This window comes from Lipophrys pholis (assembly GCF_963383615.2).
Source record: "Lipophrys pholis genome assembly, chromosome: 14".
Classification (NCBI taxonomy): Eukaryota; Metazoa; Chordata; class Actinopteri; order Blenniiformes; family Blenniidae; genus Lipophrys; species Lipophrys pholis.
Genome location: NC_137633.1, coordinates 18,291,981 through 18,309,304, shown reverse-complemented (window position 1 = coordinate 18,309,304; position 17,324 = coordinate 18,291,981). Strand labels below are relative to the sequence as shown.

General features: G+C 40.9%; 1 protein-coding gene across 1 annotated transcript; it reads right to left on the bottom strand.

Annotated features, from left to right (window-relative positions):
* Nucleotides 1-6,074: 6,074 nt before the first annotated feature.
* Nucleotides 6,075-17,081, bottom strand: LOC308119976 (C-1-tetrahydrofolate synthase, cytoplasmic-like). Its single transcript, XM_080480306.1, has 28 exons — nucleotides 16,946-17,081; nucleotides 15,303-15,387; nucleotides 14,965-15,024; nucleotides 14,803-14,856; nucleotides 14,283-14,419; nucleotides 14,094-14,194; nucleotides 13,874-14,010; nucleotides 12,599-12,710; nucleotides 12,384-12,511; nucleotides 12,199-12,296; nucleotides 11,872-12,045; nucleotides 11,204-11,340; nucleotides 10,821-10,867; nucleotides 10,635-10,742; nucleotides 10,488-10,562; nucleotides 10,288-10,390; nucleotides 10,119-10,195; nucleotides 9,892-10,032; nucleotides 9,728-9,796; nucleotides 9,377-9,488; nucleotides 9,092-9,231; nucleotides 8,944-8,985; nucleotides 8,328-8,428; nucleotides 8,018-8,195; nucleotides 7,821-7,928; nucleotides 7,583-7,735; nucleotides 6,712-6,841; nucleotides 6,075-6,603 (listed from the first exon to the last, which is right to left on the bottom strand). Exons 1-27 carry the CDS (start codon nucleotides 16,981-16,983, stop codon nucleotides 6,752-6,754), a joined length of 2,805 nt encoding a protein of 934 aa, XP_080336432.1. The 5' UTR covers nucleotides 16,984-17,081; the 3' UTR covers nucleotides 6,075-6,603; nucleotides 6,712-6,751.
* Between the last annotated feature and the right edge of the window lie 243 nt (nucleotides 17,082-17,324).

Here is a 17,324-nt window from a genome sequence, read left to right as displayed (position 1 = left end):
GTCGATAATGGAACTCCTCATGTCACTCGTTTCCTCCAGCTCCCATTTCAGATTAGCACACAAGGCCTCTTTATGTTTCAAATATCTTGTGAAACTCTTAATGTGTGTGTTCAGGTTGGCAGCAGTGGCATTACATTTGTCGAGGTGCTCTTTGTCCTGGAGTATCTCATCCATCCAGGCACGCTTCAGAGTTGTAGATTGCATCTTAATGTAAGCTTAATGTAAGCTTGTGCACTTCGCTTCTGAAGACTACCTTCCCAGGTCTGAACCTGACTGCTCAAACCTTCACTTTCTTTCAGCAGTCTCTTACTGTCTTTTTCCAAACTGCTGAACTACTGATAGATAGACCTTGAGGTATTCCGCAATTGGAATTGAAAAATACTGCAACAGTGCTTCACTTTTAAATTGTACAAGTGTACTCTCAGTAATATTGTTCAGAGTTGTAGTTCGCTATGTCTGTCTACTTTGGAGATCGCTCTACTCTATCTAGTCTGCTTTCATGTAAGGCACTCTGTGGTTCATTACAGGAAACCATTGATGAGTTATGATATCATCATGACAGTCAAAGGGAATGATGTCATTAAGAGACATGGTCTGATGGTGTCATGGTAATGGTTACCATGGCAACTTCAGGCTGTCTGTATTTTGACATTAACTATAATCAACTACACTATGTACAGTAAACTTGGGATTATAGCATTCTAATTGAAATCTGTTCCAGTATTTCGTTCGCTCATAAAGTATTGAGAGGTCAGAAAGTTGCCCAGTCTTTGTTTATTTCCAACAGATGGACCCAATGTTTGCCAAACCTCTTTATCCAGATGACACACTATTTGTGGTTTGTACTTGAATATTATATAAACAATTCCTAAATATACTCCATATAACAAAACATGTGGTGCATAATAACCACACACATCAGAATACCAGATACAACAATTATGGTGCTCCCGTCCTTTGTGTGTTGAGTCTAGTATTATCAAAGGGGAGAAAAATATTGTCTGAAGTAATGTCCCCAAACTTTTTTGGGAGGAGCATGTTGTTCACATTATTAGTGTTAAATGTTGGTGTAACCCAGGGCTGTCTACCTTTTAGTTCAGTATTCACATACAGCTAAATTTACACTTGAGTGAGAGTAAAACGTTTGTAAACTATAAATATCAACTCTAGTATTTTTGGTTAAATGCCAAAAAGTACATTCTGACAATCTTTTTTTCTGAAATGTAAACAACATAGAAATTCTTAAAAAGAACAATGTACAGGTCTGAATAAAAAACAACTAATGAGAAGAACGTCTTCTCTTTTACAAGGCTCATATATTAGTTTTAGCTCAATGAAGACTTTTTAATTCAAAAATGAAGGCAAGAAGACAACTTTACTTTTACTGACAAAAAAAACAACACTCGAGTTTATAGTTCTCTGGCCAAATTTGCCGTGAGGTACTTTTCGTGAACTTTTTTGAGTGAATATCTATTTTTACCTTTTGCAGTGAAGGTCATCTGTCAGCCCAGATTTGGACTCTATGTCAGTTTTGGCTCAGCATCCTGTGTTTGACACTCTGATGATCGTCTAACAGTCACAAGCAGTGTGTTGACCTGCAGAAAAAAAACACAATCCTTCCTAAGCCACATGTTGAGCTGGACTAACGAGGGTCTGTTAACACAGAGGTCGTGCGGGAGGAACCTACTTTTCCATAAGTGTGTAAATTTGACAGCTTGACTCATACAGTATCACACATAACAGAAAGAAGGAACTTGTGTCCCATAGAGCAGCCGAAAACATTTCAACTCGCCTGCAGAAATGTTACAATTGAATATCTTGTATAACAGGTTGTCATACGGCGTCTTTATGTAATTGTATGGACGGATGAAATGACGGGTTTTAGGGCACAGGCGTGTAAAAGGTTCCCACTATCCCCCCCGAGAGTCTCACTTTGAAATAAACATGAAACTGCAATGTTTATGTTGTTCTTCATCTGTAATTGTCAATCTTGTGCATTTTTACAGTTAATTTGGTGTTTCAAAATAACTTTGCCTTGATTCTTCTGTGCCATTCTGGGTTGTTTTTTTTTTCAATTTATTTTGTTTGTTTTTCCTGCTATTTTATCCCCTTGTGGCCATTTTCCAATCTACACTTTGACCTCTTGTTTTTTTCTTTGAAATGTGCGTTCTCACAGATAAAAAAAAGAAAAATGCAAACCTCTAATGTGGATTTGTGTTTTATTTTTGGTCAGTTCTCTTCTCAAAATCTAGTACGTAACATGTTAAACTGCTATCTTCAGTTTGTGAGTCATGTTTCATTATTGACACGTTAAAAACACATCTTCAGAAGATATCGCCTCGTTCGTGCTAAACACTTGGAACTCTCCATTACTTGATGTCTTAAACTTCTAAAATTTGGCAAATTTGAACAAAGACAAGCTCTCGTGAGTGGCTGGATTGCTTTTACACTATACCATACATGGACAATATGCTCTTGGAAATATTGATTTGAAGTTTGTTTTTTGTTGTTGCTATAATTCTTTCGGGGCATGCAGTCGGATGTTAAAAGTTCTAGAGTGTTGGTATTAAAATAATTACATTTTATGACTCGGGAGTGAACAATTTATGACTATATCTGCAAGTTACAACGTGGAAAGTGTAAAACTGGGGGAAACTATTTTAAACATTTAAGAAGGAAGAAAAAACTTTACATCAAGTCTCTTTTAAAAGGGTTCGATGTGAAATATATGTCTTTCCTCTTTAGTATACAAAGTTTTGAGTCTCTTCAGTACCAGTCTGTTGTTCACCTGGCGGAAAACGTTCTCAGTCCGAACTACAGCATCCATCTCCCGCTGGAACTCCTCCTCTCCTGTTACTGAGAGGAGCGTCTGAACCTCAACGGAAGACTGCGGTCCAAATGGCTCTTTGAGTGTTGAAGGTTGCCAACCCCTGATCTAAGATAATTAAAGCTCTGGGGCCTCATTTAGAATACATTGCGTAGGATTCCTACTAAAAATGTTGAAAATGGCGTGCGCCCAAAGAAATTCTGATCGATAAAACCGTGCGTATGCACATCTGCACTGCATTTTCATTTTATAGATCACAGTCCACCTGCACAGTTCAGATCCCGGTCTCAACACGGCCACTTTTTACCATAAATGGTAAAGTGCCTCGTCAATATTTTCAGATCGCAATCAGTTCGTTGATCGCCGGCATTTGACGCAAAATCTTGGCAGAAAAGACGAAGAAAAGAAATTTTACGGAGCGCGAAATAGTCATGGAGGAGGTGGAAGTCAGGAAAATTATATTATTTGGTCACAGTAGTGGTTTCACTAATAAAAGAAAAAACAAGCAATCAGCAGCACGTCGTCACACTTGGTCAGAGCCACAGAGAGATCAGTGACTGCAGAGGTGGAGAAGAAGAGTCTGATGTGAAGGTGGAGGCAGGAGGAGAGTGACATCATTGGGGGCAGCACCACCACCACCATTTCTCCTCCAGACAGTGTAATATCATGGTCAGTTAGTAACAATAAAACAATAAATTTCAAACTGAATTATTTGTGGTTAAATAATGTTAAATGTCTATGAATCAGGATAACACCCCAAAATATAAACTGTTCCATTGCAAAATATAGTAAAATATCTTTGTCACAAACACATCAAAAGTTGAAACAAAAATAGAAAGGACTTAATAAAGAATTGTATGATTGTAAACTACTCATACATAAATTATGTGCAAAATGTGTTTCGACTGAGCCCCAGAGATGACATCTAAAATCTAACTTTAAATTGTGGGCACAAATTAATATTTTGCAGCCACAAATGAGTATCTAGTGGCCATGAACTATTAATTTCTGGCGAGGAAATACTATTTCGTGGCCATGAAATATTAATTTGTTGCCATTCAATACTAATTTGTGGCCACGAACAAGTAAATTTAAAGTTTTATTTCAGAAGTCATGTCTGGGGCTCCACATTGTGTCAATTAATCAAAATGTAACATAGGAAAATAAATGAGAAATAATTTGATGAATTCATATCATTCTCACCTACCTATTAGCTCGTTCTGCTTTACAGTTCACTTAAATTGAAATTGTATATAAAGTCAAAATATAACAGGCTCTATAGAAGGATGGGGGGGGGTATTTTATTCTATAGGGATTAACAAGACTTCTCTGCTGTGTACAAACAAGTAAAACCCTGTAAAACATCATGTGTCACCTCTCAGTGGAAGTGGCTTGTGTGAGACAGTGACAGGTGTGTCCTGTGTTGGGATCACAATGAATACTCTGAATATGCAGACAGAACACTGAGAGTATGTCGCCATTATTTACAGTCTAATTGTGACGGGTGACAAATGAAACAAAAAAGCAATCGAGCATAAAGCCGGGTCTCAGAGGAATGTGTGTTAAGCAAACACTCTCAAGAGCAGAATCAGGTGTGATTAATCCAAGCCCTGCTCTCGTCATCAATAAGAGAAGACAAGGGTGTCTTACATTCATGCAATGATTGTCCAAAAATTGCAATAAAAATAAAATAAATGTGTTGAGTGGAAAGAAATTGCTTGATTATTTGCATAAAGACAAATTTATCAGAGACTTAATGAATGGGACTTCGTCTTCATTCAAGAAATACTTTGTATTCAGTGGAATTCATTATGTATTCCAGGATTGATTTGAGTCACGAGACGGTTAAAGTCATGGCCATGCTCAGCATATTAAAAAAAATAACTACACCAAGGAGAAATCATCATTTGGGTTAGGGTTAGGGTCACTTACAGCCTGTCGAAAGTCAACAATAATTATAATAATAATAATAACAATAATATTACAGGTCAGTGGTAATGCAACTGGAGCACTTAATCAAGAGCAACATGATTAAGCAAATCAAAAGAATCCCTGGTTGAAGTACTGTGTGGAAATTGCATGTTCTTCCAGTGCACTGGTGTTCTCTGGATATTCCCGTTTCATCCCACAGGCCAAAAAACAAGCATGTGATGTTAACTGGCAACACTTCATTAAGCCTTGTACAATATCTGTAGAAATCAATATAAAGCTTGTAAATGATGGATGAATTAATACAGTTAAAAGTGAATGAAGCATCTAATACAACTGCAGACAATGAGCCTGCAGGCTTATTGTGCAGAAATAGAAACCTCAACTGATGCGTCAACTTCCAAACACTTACTTACTGAAAAGGGTGTGAGCAGAGTTTGTGGGGAATAACTTTTGAGAATTTAAATGAGGAATTCACATTACCTATCTGTAAGAATTAAACTTGGCTCTTTCACCTTTAATTGTGGCTCATGTTTCATACATGTTGAAGGATCATTTATTGCTCTCAGAAATGACTCTTACCTGTGACATTAAATGATCTGTGACCGAGTTCTGTAAAATATAGAACAAATAATACAGCTCTCATTTAAACACTGGGTTAAGGAGGCACTTTCTAGGATTCCGCTGGAGAAGCGACGATATGGTATAGATTCATTCAAACATGGAATCTATTGAGATTCTGTCTTGCTCGACAACACCAATAACACAATAACCTCATATGGAATGACCAGGAGGATTTGGTTGGCTAATTGATAAGTGTTCTGCCTTCCATAAAACCATGTTGTTTTATTAACTCCATGTATTGTATACTAACTGGGGCGATCGTGGCTCAGTGGGTCATCCAATAAACGAAGGGTTGGCGGTTCTAATCCCGCTCTATTCAACTCAGTGTCCTTGGGCAAGGCACTTTACCCACATTGCCTCGTATGAATGTTGGTGGTGGGGCCGTAGACGCGAAATGGCGGCCACGCCTCTGTCAGCATCCACCAGGGCAGCGGTGGTGACAACGTAACTTACCACCACTGGTGCGACGGGTGTGAATGAATAATTGTTTCTGTATGCGCCTTGAGTCACCTTGAAAAAAGCACTACATAAATCAAAGCAATTATTAACTCTACGAGTGTGAGGACATCCATACAGTGATATGAGTGGAAGACATGCATCTTTTTACCTTTAGTTTCTCTGACCTCGAGTGGGTCGGTTTTGGTTTATTTGTGTTAGTATACAAATAAAGTTCTGAACAAACCAGGTTCATTTTAGTTGAACAGCTTTTATTCTGACAGTCATGTAGAAATTTGGTCACATCTTAAATCTTTTCTTCAGGTAAGAAAAATTCAATTAAAAAAAACAAACGACCAAAAAAAACTCAAGAAAAACCGGACATTTAGATGAAATTACTTTAAGAAAACAATTAGTACAGCGTTTATTTTTCATGCTAGGAATCGTTGCGTCATTATGTCATCTCAAAAGACACAATGGTGTTAGTTCTGTTACAAAATACGAGATGAAGGTGCTGCCTCAAGCCAATGGAAGACCCTAGCGATTGTCAGTGTGAGGTGAAATGTAAATATTCAGTAGGAAATGTAATGCTGGGACAGTAGGAGATTCAGTCACAGTAAAAAGACAAACAGTGATGCTGTGGAGTTCCTGGATTCATGTGCATGCAGCCTCCCGGGTGAAGCCAATCAATTATTTACAGTCATCAACGTCTGAGTGGAAAACAACAAACAAAAACAGTGGCGGCAGACGAGCTTCCAGTTTTCACTCCGTCACATTTCATTACTCGGCTGTCAGAGGCAACAGAAGAGAAAGAAAACAAAGAGGGAACTTTAACCATGCCAGATCCATGACAGAAAACTGTGAGGTGTTCTGTGTGTCTTAATATACTTTCCCACCATCAGATAGTGCAGATCCACTTGTTTCTTTTTTTTTAATCTAGAAGAGCCCGTTGACCTGTTCAGTCTCAGGGTCGAGATCAATGTCATAGAAACAAGGTCGTGTGGGCAAACCAGGGATGGTGGGCATCTGTCATGAACAGGAGAAAGAAAGAAAGTACTTTTGATAAGAGATAATGACATTGAAAGGAAAAATGATTAAGGGAAATCACACCATTCCAGATGAGGAAGATATTAAGATATTAAGAAGAAATAAAGGGCTGATTAATAGTTTTCCTGTCATATATTCTATCAAGACAATTTCACGCCAGTATTTATTTATGTAATATTCGTGTCTGATATGAGATTGATATGCTTTAAAGTGAGTCTACAGGTGAGAATAGAGCAAAATGGGTTTGTGTACGACATCAATGTCTGCTTGAGGTAGAAGACAGAGACAGTTACACATCTGCACTAATCTCATTATGCACACAACTTGGATTACAGACTTTGCTGTATACAAACTTGTCTCGCAGATGCAAGCAAAAGTCATTTTGCCACTATAATACAAACATAATGAGGATTTTATACTGCATCTATTGAAAAATAATCAGATTCATTAATTGCAGTCTTGTGTGAAAGACTATTACACAGATTACCAGAGGTAATAAACTATGATTTTATTTCAAAGCTGTATGATATTGTATGGCCCATTTACAGTTAAATAATATCCAACAAACCAAAATTCCATGACCCGTTTCCTCATTAACAAAAACACACAAGTGTAGATTATAACCCGCTGTTTATTCTCATAGTGTGTAAGTGCAGAATTTTTCCCTCGAGGTTTCCAGGATTTACGAACGAGCTTTGCTAAGTGTAAAGGAGAGCTTACCGTGCCAACCAGCGGGTACAAAAAGCCGGCGCCCACACTGGCCCGGATGTCTCTGATCGGCAGGACGAACCCAGTGGGCACACCCTTCTTGTCTGCCTCGTGGGAGAGCGACAGGTGTGTCTTTGCCATGCAAATCGGAAGATGTCCAAAGCCCTGAGAGAAGAAGCAAAACCGGACTTGAGCACACAACAAAGGTCTGACAGGCCAGAGAACACCGACTGTGATGGACACCACCGACCTGTTTGGTGTAGAGCTCCACCTTGTGTTGCGCCTCTGGAAGAAGCTCAATATCGTCTGCTCCGTAGATCTTCTGAGCGATTGTTCGGATTTTATCAGCGATCGGGAGCTACGACAGAGTTGCAAATACTTATTTTTGACAGCTTTAAATAGATTACAACTCGTTTAAATAAGTCGATCAGTCTTGGGAGACCATACCTCCAGATCATAGAGGAACTTGAAGTTGTTCGGGGCCGCAGAAGCCCTCTGGACAGCCTGTCCGAGGGCCACGGCACCGGCCCCGCCCTCTGCCCAATGGGAGCACCGGACCGCGTCAAAGGCTCCGGCAGCTTTGGCCACGTTACAGACCAAATCCATCTCAGCCTCAGTGTCTGTCCTGCATGGCGGGAGTGAGACAAACGGACAGCAGTGTGCAAAATTAATAAAACTCCACCATATCATATTTATGCAGATAGTTACAAGAAGCTCTTTAGACCTCCGTGCATCCTATTTTGCATCTTTGACTTACTTGAAACCGTTGACGGCCACCACCACGGGCACGCCAAAGTGCTTAGCATTTTCTATCTGCTTCTTCATGTTGTCGCAGCCGTTCTTCAGCAGCTCCAGGTTCTGCATGCAAGCACATACACATTTATAGAAAAAGACTAAAGATAGAGATGTGATTAAGCAACTGAGGAGCCATTTTTTTTTTTTTTTTTTTTAAGTTGACTCTTTTGTTTGACCGAGTATTGGATCCGAGTTTGGTGTATCAGTCCTCTGGTGTGTAATATGTCTTTGAGGGTTTAAATCCAGCAACTTCGGCGAAACCAAGTATCACAACCTCACTGATATTTGGTCCTAAAACTACCAACACCTTCTAAGAAGGTTTTGTTTGTTGAGAATCTATGAAAGTGGTCCGACAAGTTACACAAAGTGCTGAAAGCCACATGAGAATAATTATCAGATATAGAAATATGGCAATCTAACAGTTTGTGCCACATTTGGAAAAGATCAACAAAAGTAGGTGTGAACGCGATTTGAACCAATTACAACGCGTCAGATCTTTCAATGTCCATCCTGATCCACAATAACAAGCAGAAAAGCGCCCTAATAAACAAGTAGAGTTAAAATTGCTCCTTCATTACCTCCTCCACGTACTCCTTAGGCAGCGGCATCCCGGCAGTGACCTGAAGGAAGGAGGGGAAAACAACAATCATGCAGTCAAATCAATCAGTTTTCAGCATGAAGTAGGCAAAAGATCTGCGAGCGGATGGAAAAGTGGGACAAACTCACAGTTGGCCCTCCTCCGTGCATCTTCAGGGCTCGCACGGTGGCCACCAACACCACCACATGAGGTCTCAGGCCCGAGTAGCGGCACTTGATATTGAAGAACTTCTCCATGCCGATGTCGGCGCCAAAGCCAGCCTCTGTCACTGTGGGACAAGAACCACAACGCTTGTAAGACAAAAGGGGAGAAACTGCTCTCTGATCAGAGAAACGGCTGCTGTGTCGGTTAAACCAAACAATAATGTGGCATCGCAGGACTAAATTGGACAGAAAAGAGTTCATTCCTCTTACCCACAAAGCCCTCGGGCCCAACCAGCTTCAGAGCGATTTTATCAGCCAGGATGGAGGAGTTTCCATGGGCGATGTTGGCGAAGGGGCCAGCGTGGACAAACACAGGGGTTCCCTGTGGACGCAGAGGAACGTGTCTTACACAATCCATAAGACCGGGCTTTAATAAAGAAGTCTCAAGAAAAGAACAAGACCGAAGGTTCAAAAGGTGGATAAAATATTTATGCTCTGGGAGCAAATTGTGATTTCCATCCTAAAAAGAAATACTAAAACGTAATGCACTAGTATGTATATACATCCATAAATGCGTGCATCACACATCCATAGTCTATATACCAGCGGAGCTCTACTCACCTCCAGAGTCTGCATCAGGTTTGGCTTGATGGCGTCTCTCATTAGAACAGCCAGAGCACCACTAACACCCTGCACAGAAACAAAACAAAACAAAACAAAACTCTGTTACGTCAAGAGTAAACGTGTGGAAAGTCCCGACCTGAGGGAGTCCTCAGGGCACTGACCAGGTCCTCGGTGGTGATGGGCTGCCCGCCGCGGCTGGTGGCGACCACCATCTTAGCCAGACGCTCTCGCATGTCCTCCAGGCTGCTGGTGAGGGCGAGCACCGCCATGATTTCACTCGCGACGGTGATGTCAAACTGGGCCTGCGGGACCGATCAAGTAAACATGAATTATTCTTCGCTTTTATTAAGAATAATGTCCTCGTTTGACATCAAATTCCTCATTGTACCTCTCTTGTGTGTCCCTTTTCAGTTGGTGCCAGGCCGATAGTGATCTTCCTCAGGAAGCGATCATTGGTGTCCAACACTGACGTGAAGCACAAAGAGCACAAGGACATTCGTACCAATCTGATTCCCTCACATGAGCACAATCTGTTATCGACATCGCACAAGTTTTACCTCTCTGCCATGTGACGGAGCTCGGGTCGATATCCAAGCGGGCAAAGCGGGTGACCTCCTCTTCAGTGAGCGTGGAAGGATCAGTCTTCTCTATGCCCAGTTTCTTTAAAAAGAATGTAATTTTTAAAAAAAAAAAAGATCAATTTGATGAGGTCAGTGACTATAACTGAAACGTACAACTTTGTGAACCGCTCGCTTACTTTGAGTCGGTTGATCTGGATGGGAGAAAACTTCCTCTGTCCTCCGCTGAGAGGCACTAGGCGGTTGTACAAAGCCTGGGTATGTATGGAGAGGGATTACCAACTTTGTCTCTCCTCATGTACCGCACACAGAGAGGCAGAACCCACCTTGTCAGACTGAGTGGCCTCGTGGAACATGCGAGCGTCGACGGCAGCAGCCACCAAGTTATTAGAAGCTGTGATGGCGTGAATGTCTCCGGTGAGATGGAGATTGAACTGAAAAGCGTAATAAACACAGTGTAGTCTGTGTGTTGTACAGTACAACTAGTTTCTGATTAAGGATCAGGGTTATACCTCCTCCATTGGAATGACTTGAGAGTATCCGCCTCCTGCAGCGCCACCTGTTGACATAAAGCTAAATTACACATACTTACACCAGTACACTGAACAGCCTCCTGTAAATTTTGGCAATCTTCCAAGTATATCACCCGCAACACTGTGCAACATGGATTTCATAAACTTCAATAAAACAGTAAGTTTCAGTCCCTAAAACTTCCCACTGTATCTGTTATGACTACAAAGTACAATGATATCATAAAAACATTATCCTGTGTTCCAAAATGAAGCTGATTGAGCATTTACGTAGAAGAAATAAGAAGAGGGATAACACCAATGGTCATCCACTATTTCTTCTCACTTTACAACATTTTAGAGTGAGCACATTCTCCAAAGCTCACCTTTAATGCCGAACGTCGGTCCCTGAGAAGGCTGCCGGACGCACGCGAACACATTGAGCTTCATGTGGGCCCCCAGGGCCTGCACCAGGCCGATGGTGGTGGTGCTCTTCCCCTCACCCAGAGGAGTGGGAGTGATGCTGCAGACCCAAGAAAACAACCAATAAAAACATAGAAAGTCATACACACCAATCAGCAATGATGTTACGACTTCGCTCATCATTCCTGCTGAGAATATTTACCATATTATGATGTCATTTAGCATGAGCAGCCCGTCTTTGGACAGTTTAATGACAGTTATTTAAGTTTCTGTCGGCATTTTAAAAAAAGATAAATATCTCACAAAGACAACTTTAGAGTGCAGAAAATGTTGACTGATATTACTAATTACTAATATGCCACGTATCGCAGTCGCAGATCAAATCCTCAATTTGTATTTTACCAACATTTGTTATTACAAATTTCTGACAAATTGGGAATTTCCATATCAAGTGTATCACGTAATCATTTTGTTCATTTGTGAGTCTCTGGAATTCTGCACACGGCTAAATTAAGAGCGCTTATTTGATCATAACATGACCTTAGTGCTCACATTTCTTTATATGCTAATTTAAAATGCTTTCACATTATATAGTTTCCCCTCAAACTGTATTCTAAAGCTCGCTGCATACCCAGTGACCACCACGTATTTCCCATCGGGCTGGGACTGCAGCCGTTTGGTGATGTTCAGCAGGACTTTGGCCTTCGTCTTGCCGTACAGCTCCACCTCATCAGACAGCAGGCCCACTTCCCGGGCAATAAAGTCGATGGGCTTCGGCACACAGGAGCGGGAAATGACGATGTCACTGTGAGGGATCAAGAAAACACAAATAAACACACATGAAGGAGGCGGCAGATCAGATTTGGTTTCCCGACGTGAAGAATAAGTGACTCCTTCTGCACGCATTTTAATAAATCGAATAGAATCCAGTGACGAGAAAAAAAGGGACGAGGCGAACCTCGGTACGGGCTTCTGGAGGTCCAGTTTATTGTAAGAAATGTTCCATTTCCCTGGTTGATGGTTCTCCAGGAAGCGCTTTGCGCTCAGCACCGTGTTCTAAACTCAAAGACAAAACATTGTCATTTATCTTCTTTCTCCTAATAATTTCTGAAACACAAACAAATGTTTCCTTCATTTTATTACCGCCATCAGCATGGCCACAGTCATGGGTCCGACCCCTCCAGGCACAGGAGTGATGAAGCCGGCCTGTTCCTTGGCTGAAGCGTAGTGCACGTCACCCACCACACGTTTCCCGCTGGCTTTGGTCTCATCTGAAACGCAGAAATATCAAGCGGCTACCTCCCAGCTGCCCTGGTGACCTTAAGGTAAAATCCCCAGCACCCCGACTATAACAATACCTGGGATGTGGTTGATGCCACAGTCGATGACCACCGCTCCCTTCTTGATCCACTCTCCTTTCACCATCTCTGCTTTTCCAATACCGACAACCAGAATATCGGCTTTACCCACCTGGACGGGAAGAGAAAAGCTTTCTGAAGGTTTCTTGAAAAGGGAAAAGCAGCATTTTTAACAAAGATGTCCAGAAGACAAAAGAATAGTGGTTTTGTTTTTTATTATAAAGAAATACATGATTATTCCCACATGGTGGCAGCAGAAATCACTAAAACGATGACAAACATCATGATTTTTCCCAAGAATAAAAGATCCAATAAGTTTGTCATTTAAAAAAGTATTACTGTTTGATGTAGAGTAGCTGACAAGTATTTCAACAAGCAATTTATATAAAAAGAACATGTGGGGAGTTAAGTTTGTATCTCAATTTGTGTATGCATTTTGATATTTGCGTGTTCCAACGGCCGACACAAATTTGTACAAAAACGTCTAAATGCATCTTAAAATATGTGGGTACAAGGTACATTTTCAATATATTATAGTGGTTTGTGTGTGCCTACAGGCCCTGTAAAATGTTCCTGTCTTCACCCCCACCTCTTGAGAGTCTCTTCATTTTTATCTTTATGCAGGTGGATTTTACTTTCTTTTCCCAAAGCGTCAACTTGCAGCCTACTTTTGTCAGGCACTGTCCAGTCCTGTGACTGTACTGATGTGTGTGAAAGCACTGAGCACTACTACAGAGCTCCTCGGTGTTATGAAACTAAAGAGACAACGTAGACCAAATGTTATGTAGCCTGCAAATCTATAACAAGGGCAAAGAACAACTCAGTTACACTAAAATCTGTTTCAGCAAGAGAGCAAACTTCACCTGTAACACACAGCAGACCGTGAGGCCCACCCAGGGTACATTCAAAGACCTTTACAGAACATTGTGGGAAGTATTAAACTCATTACACGTGCTTTTTTGTGGGCTCATTCATACAGAATCTTTGGCTAGCACACGGTATTATATAACTGAACAAACAAGTGACTCCTCACATGTACACACAAGTCATTTTGCTTAGTATCAACAAAGTGCTCATTTGTATTGTGTGGAACAGCTTTTGTTTAAAACTAATATGTTGCTACAACGAGTCAGATTTTGAAAACGCCTAATTTCAGTGATGTCTAATATAAAAAGAGATTCAACACCGACAAAAGTAGAGTGTTGCAGTGGGTTTGACGGATCTCATTACATCTCAGATTATTCTATCTTTTAGTATTTTGGTCATTACTGTTACCTCTCCAGCAAGATCAGTAGTTTTAGAGTGGCAGGTGGTGACGGTGGCGTGGTTCCACAGCAGCAGGTCGTGCATCGGTGCGCCAACGATCTTACTACGTCCGATGACCACGGCTCTTTTTCCAGCCACGGACACACCTGCAGAGAAGCACTCAGTATATTAAATCCTCCAGGTCACCTTCAGCTCCGACTGAACGTATGAGGGAGGACAGAGTTAATACCCGTCTGCTTGATCAGCTCCATGCAGCCATTTGGCGTGCAGGGGATGAAGCAGTCACCCAGGTCTCCACGAGACAGTTTCCCTGCATTAATGCTGGTCAGTCTGAAAACACACAGGAATCAGTATATTTCTTTAGCACAGGATGCAATAAATGTGCTAGACAGACAAACTTAATGAGCAAAGTATTTACCCGTCCACGTCCTTTTCTGGGGCCACAGCATTCGTGACCTTTTCAGTGTTGATCTTGTGGATGGAGTCTAACGGCAGCTGCACGATGAGGCCGTGGACCAACGAGTTCTCATTCACCTCCGTGATGCTGTGGAGAACCTGCAGGAGATCATTCACACTCATTAGTGCTTCCATCAGTTTGTCAAACACACTGTCAAAACCACCACTCAAACCCAAACATACTGAAAACCACCTGTCATCTTCGTAGAGATCGGATATTTGCAGTGAAAAGGTTTATGGAGTTTATTGAGCAGTGCAACAAAATCAAACACGCAACTTCCTTTTATTTTGTGTGTTCAAGCAAACTTAGAAACAAAAGATCAAACTGTACTTCAAACCTTAATTGTTTTGCATGAATGCAGAGACGCATTTTAACTTTGCACACAACAGAGACAGACAGAGACACAGACACAGACAGAGAGACAGAGACACAGAGACACAGACACGACTAAATTGCAATTATAAACTGAATCCATTCTCACCTCCTCTTCTGTTGCAGTCTGAGGAAGTCTCATATGCGTTGCGTTTATTCCGATCTGGAAACAAAGTTATTACAAATTTAAGTTATGACTACTTAAAGTACTGTAACATAAAGATGAGTCAGACATATAAATACTTGTGTTGTTTGGGTTTTTTTTTTTTACCTGTGCTGCTGCTTTCAGCTTCATGCTGATGTACAGATTGGAGTCATCACGGTCTCCAACCTACAATGACAAAATATATATCAGTAGCACGCCGGCATCTACAAGAGAACAGACTGGCTGCTCCACACAGCACCTCCAGAAACCTCACCATGCACAGAAAGATTCAGTAGAAAGTGTTTGCTTCTAAGGTATCCATTCAGCAGCACAGTATAAAGCCAAGAATACAAATGAAATTTGATACTCACTAAGGACAAGGTTATGAGAACACATACTTAGAAATTAGTGATGTAAACAAGAGTTTTTACTCAGTTTAAATCAGAACTCAATATTGAACTTACCTGTAACACCACAAGACCAGGCCTGAAGTTTGGATCCTGCAGTTTCATCTGCTCCACATCTTTCTTCAGTCGCTCCCTCACCTGCCTAAGAAAGAAAAACAGAATATCGGTTTTCCATCTTTATGCTGTGATGAGTAAAAAAATATTCGTTTTTTTTATACCTAGAGTGACTAATAAGTGTTTGTATACAATGTCCACAAATTCAAAAACACAGAACAGAGCCATTTTTCTTTGAGGATCATCACTATTGGTTGCACATGCAGACACCAAGTTATCACAGTACCTTCAAAAGAAACATTTAATCTTTCATCACTGTCTTCAGTTCATCGGTGTAGGTTTACAATACGGTCTTGCTCAGTGACAAGATAACCCACGGCTGTGACAAAGATTGGGTAAACTAAATTGGACCAATCAGAGTCTTGTAACTCAAGTGGACTTTAGCATCCAAATCAATTTTAAGATCTCTCTATGTCAGTTAAAAACTAAAGTAAACCTTAAACTCTTAGAAGTACTTGATTTCATTTCTTGGTACAGTACTACCAAAACACACAGTATTTAGACTGAGTAAAACTTTATCCGTCTATTGAGAGTGATGATGGAATGTCTTGTGAGATAAGGCAGAGACAACCAAACAGACTTAACCTCAAATGGAACTCTGTTCCTCCGTGGAGAATTTGTGATGCACATAAAAACAGCCCAACCTACATGTCACACCTTGGTATTGAACCATTTTATTGCACTTTATCTGACCACAAGTTATTCCCTTTCATCCTCGAAGAGAAATTGCTTACCTCAGTCAATAAAAAGACTCAAAAGTCACTGATCAGCTAGGGCAAGTACATACTAAACACAGAACAACAAATGACTTTTGCAGCATTTGTCACGCTTGAAAAATAATAGCAGGCACTGTTTTCCAGCAGATCATAAGAAAGGTTGTGCATCCTGATTGCATTACATAAATGAAATTAGACTCATGCGCACAGTAAGGACCCGCTAACAGGGAGCAGGCTGTCAAGTCTTGTGACAATCACATGCAGGTACAGCGACATTTGAGTCAAAAGGAATTATTTTAGATCCCCCCCATAAAAAAAAAACCCCTCCTGGTTTTAATTATATGTTGTAGCCTCAAATGGTACAATTCTGTGCCTTTGTTTAAAGATTTCTTACAAAAGATATTTCATCATTCTATCTGCTGGAGGTCACTGGACCAATAGGACAAAGATCATCGCACTATCTCTCACAGCTTCTTACATAATGCTGCAGGATTCACAACAATTCCTGAGCAGGCAATGATTCAATCAAGAACCACTCAATAATGCATATAATGTTATCACATTTACACTGAGATCACTGTTTATTCACCACAAATAGCATTAAGACAAGTTACTCACACACGAGCCTCATCATGAAGCACCAATCAAAAGTTATGAAATAATTTCAGGCTGTAAGCAAAGAAATTAGAAGCTGCACTTATCAATTGTGAAAGATACACAGAAAATACGTGTAATCCTGAAGATATATTCAACGTTACTGTAATCGTAAGTGAGCTGGTTAGCTGCTCTGTTAGCCCAACACGTTTCTCCAAGCAGGTTACATCCTCACATGTGCATGCATAAATAACATAGATTAAACGTGATACTCACGCTGAAACTTCTTTCCCGCTTATGATTTGAGCTGCCATTGCAGATCACAAAGTTTGTCCTCTGAAGTGAGCGCGTGAAAAGGTGCGTGGTGGCCAGGTGGCGACTACTTCCAAAAACTCTACTTTATTCAAATGGCGTGGGGAGCTAACGAGATTGGCGTAAACTCTATTCACAGATCAGTCTTAAAGCCTGAAAACAAGCGGAATAACTTTCAGGAATATTATTCATCGTAAAATGCAGCCGCACCAATCAGGTTGAAGGGCGGGGTTTGGAACAAGCTGTCAACTCTGACAGCTAATCAGAAGCCTCCCTTAACCCTCTGGCGGAATCTTCTGACCAATAAGATTCCGAGTTGTGCTGGCCCACCCCCTGAGGAGTG

Bases quoted from the DNA above. Each gene is read 5' to 3' on its own strand.
- LOC308119976 (XM_080480306.1), bottom strand. From the start codon at position 16,983: ATGGCAGCTCAAATCATAAGCGGGAAAGAAGTTTCAGC. The intron at 12,046-12,198 runs GTTCGCCTCGTC...GATCCCTCACAG, and splicing joins CTCCAGAAGCCCGTACCGAG to TGACATCGTCATTTCCCGCT. The intron at 6,842-7,582 runs GTAAGCTCTCCT...TGTTCATGACAG, and splicing joins TGTACCCGCTGGTTGGCACG to ATGCCCACCATCCCTGGTTT.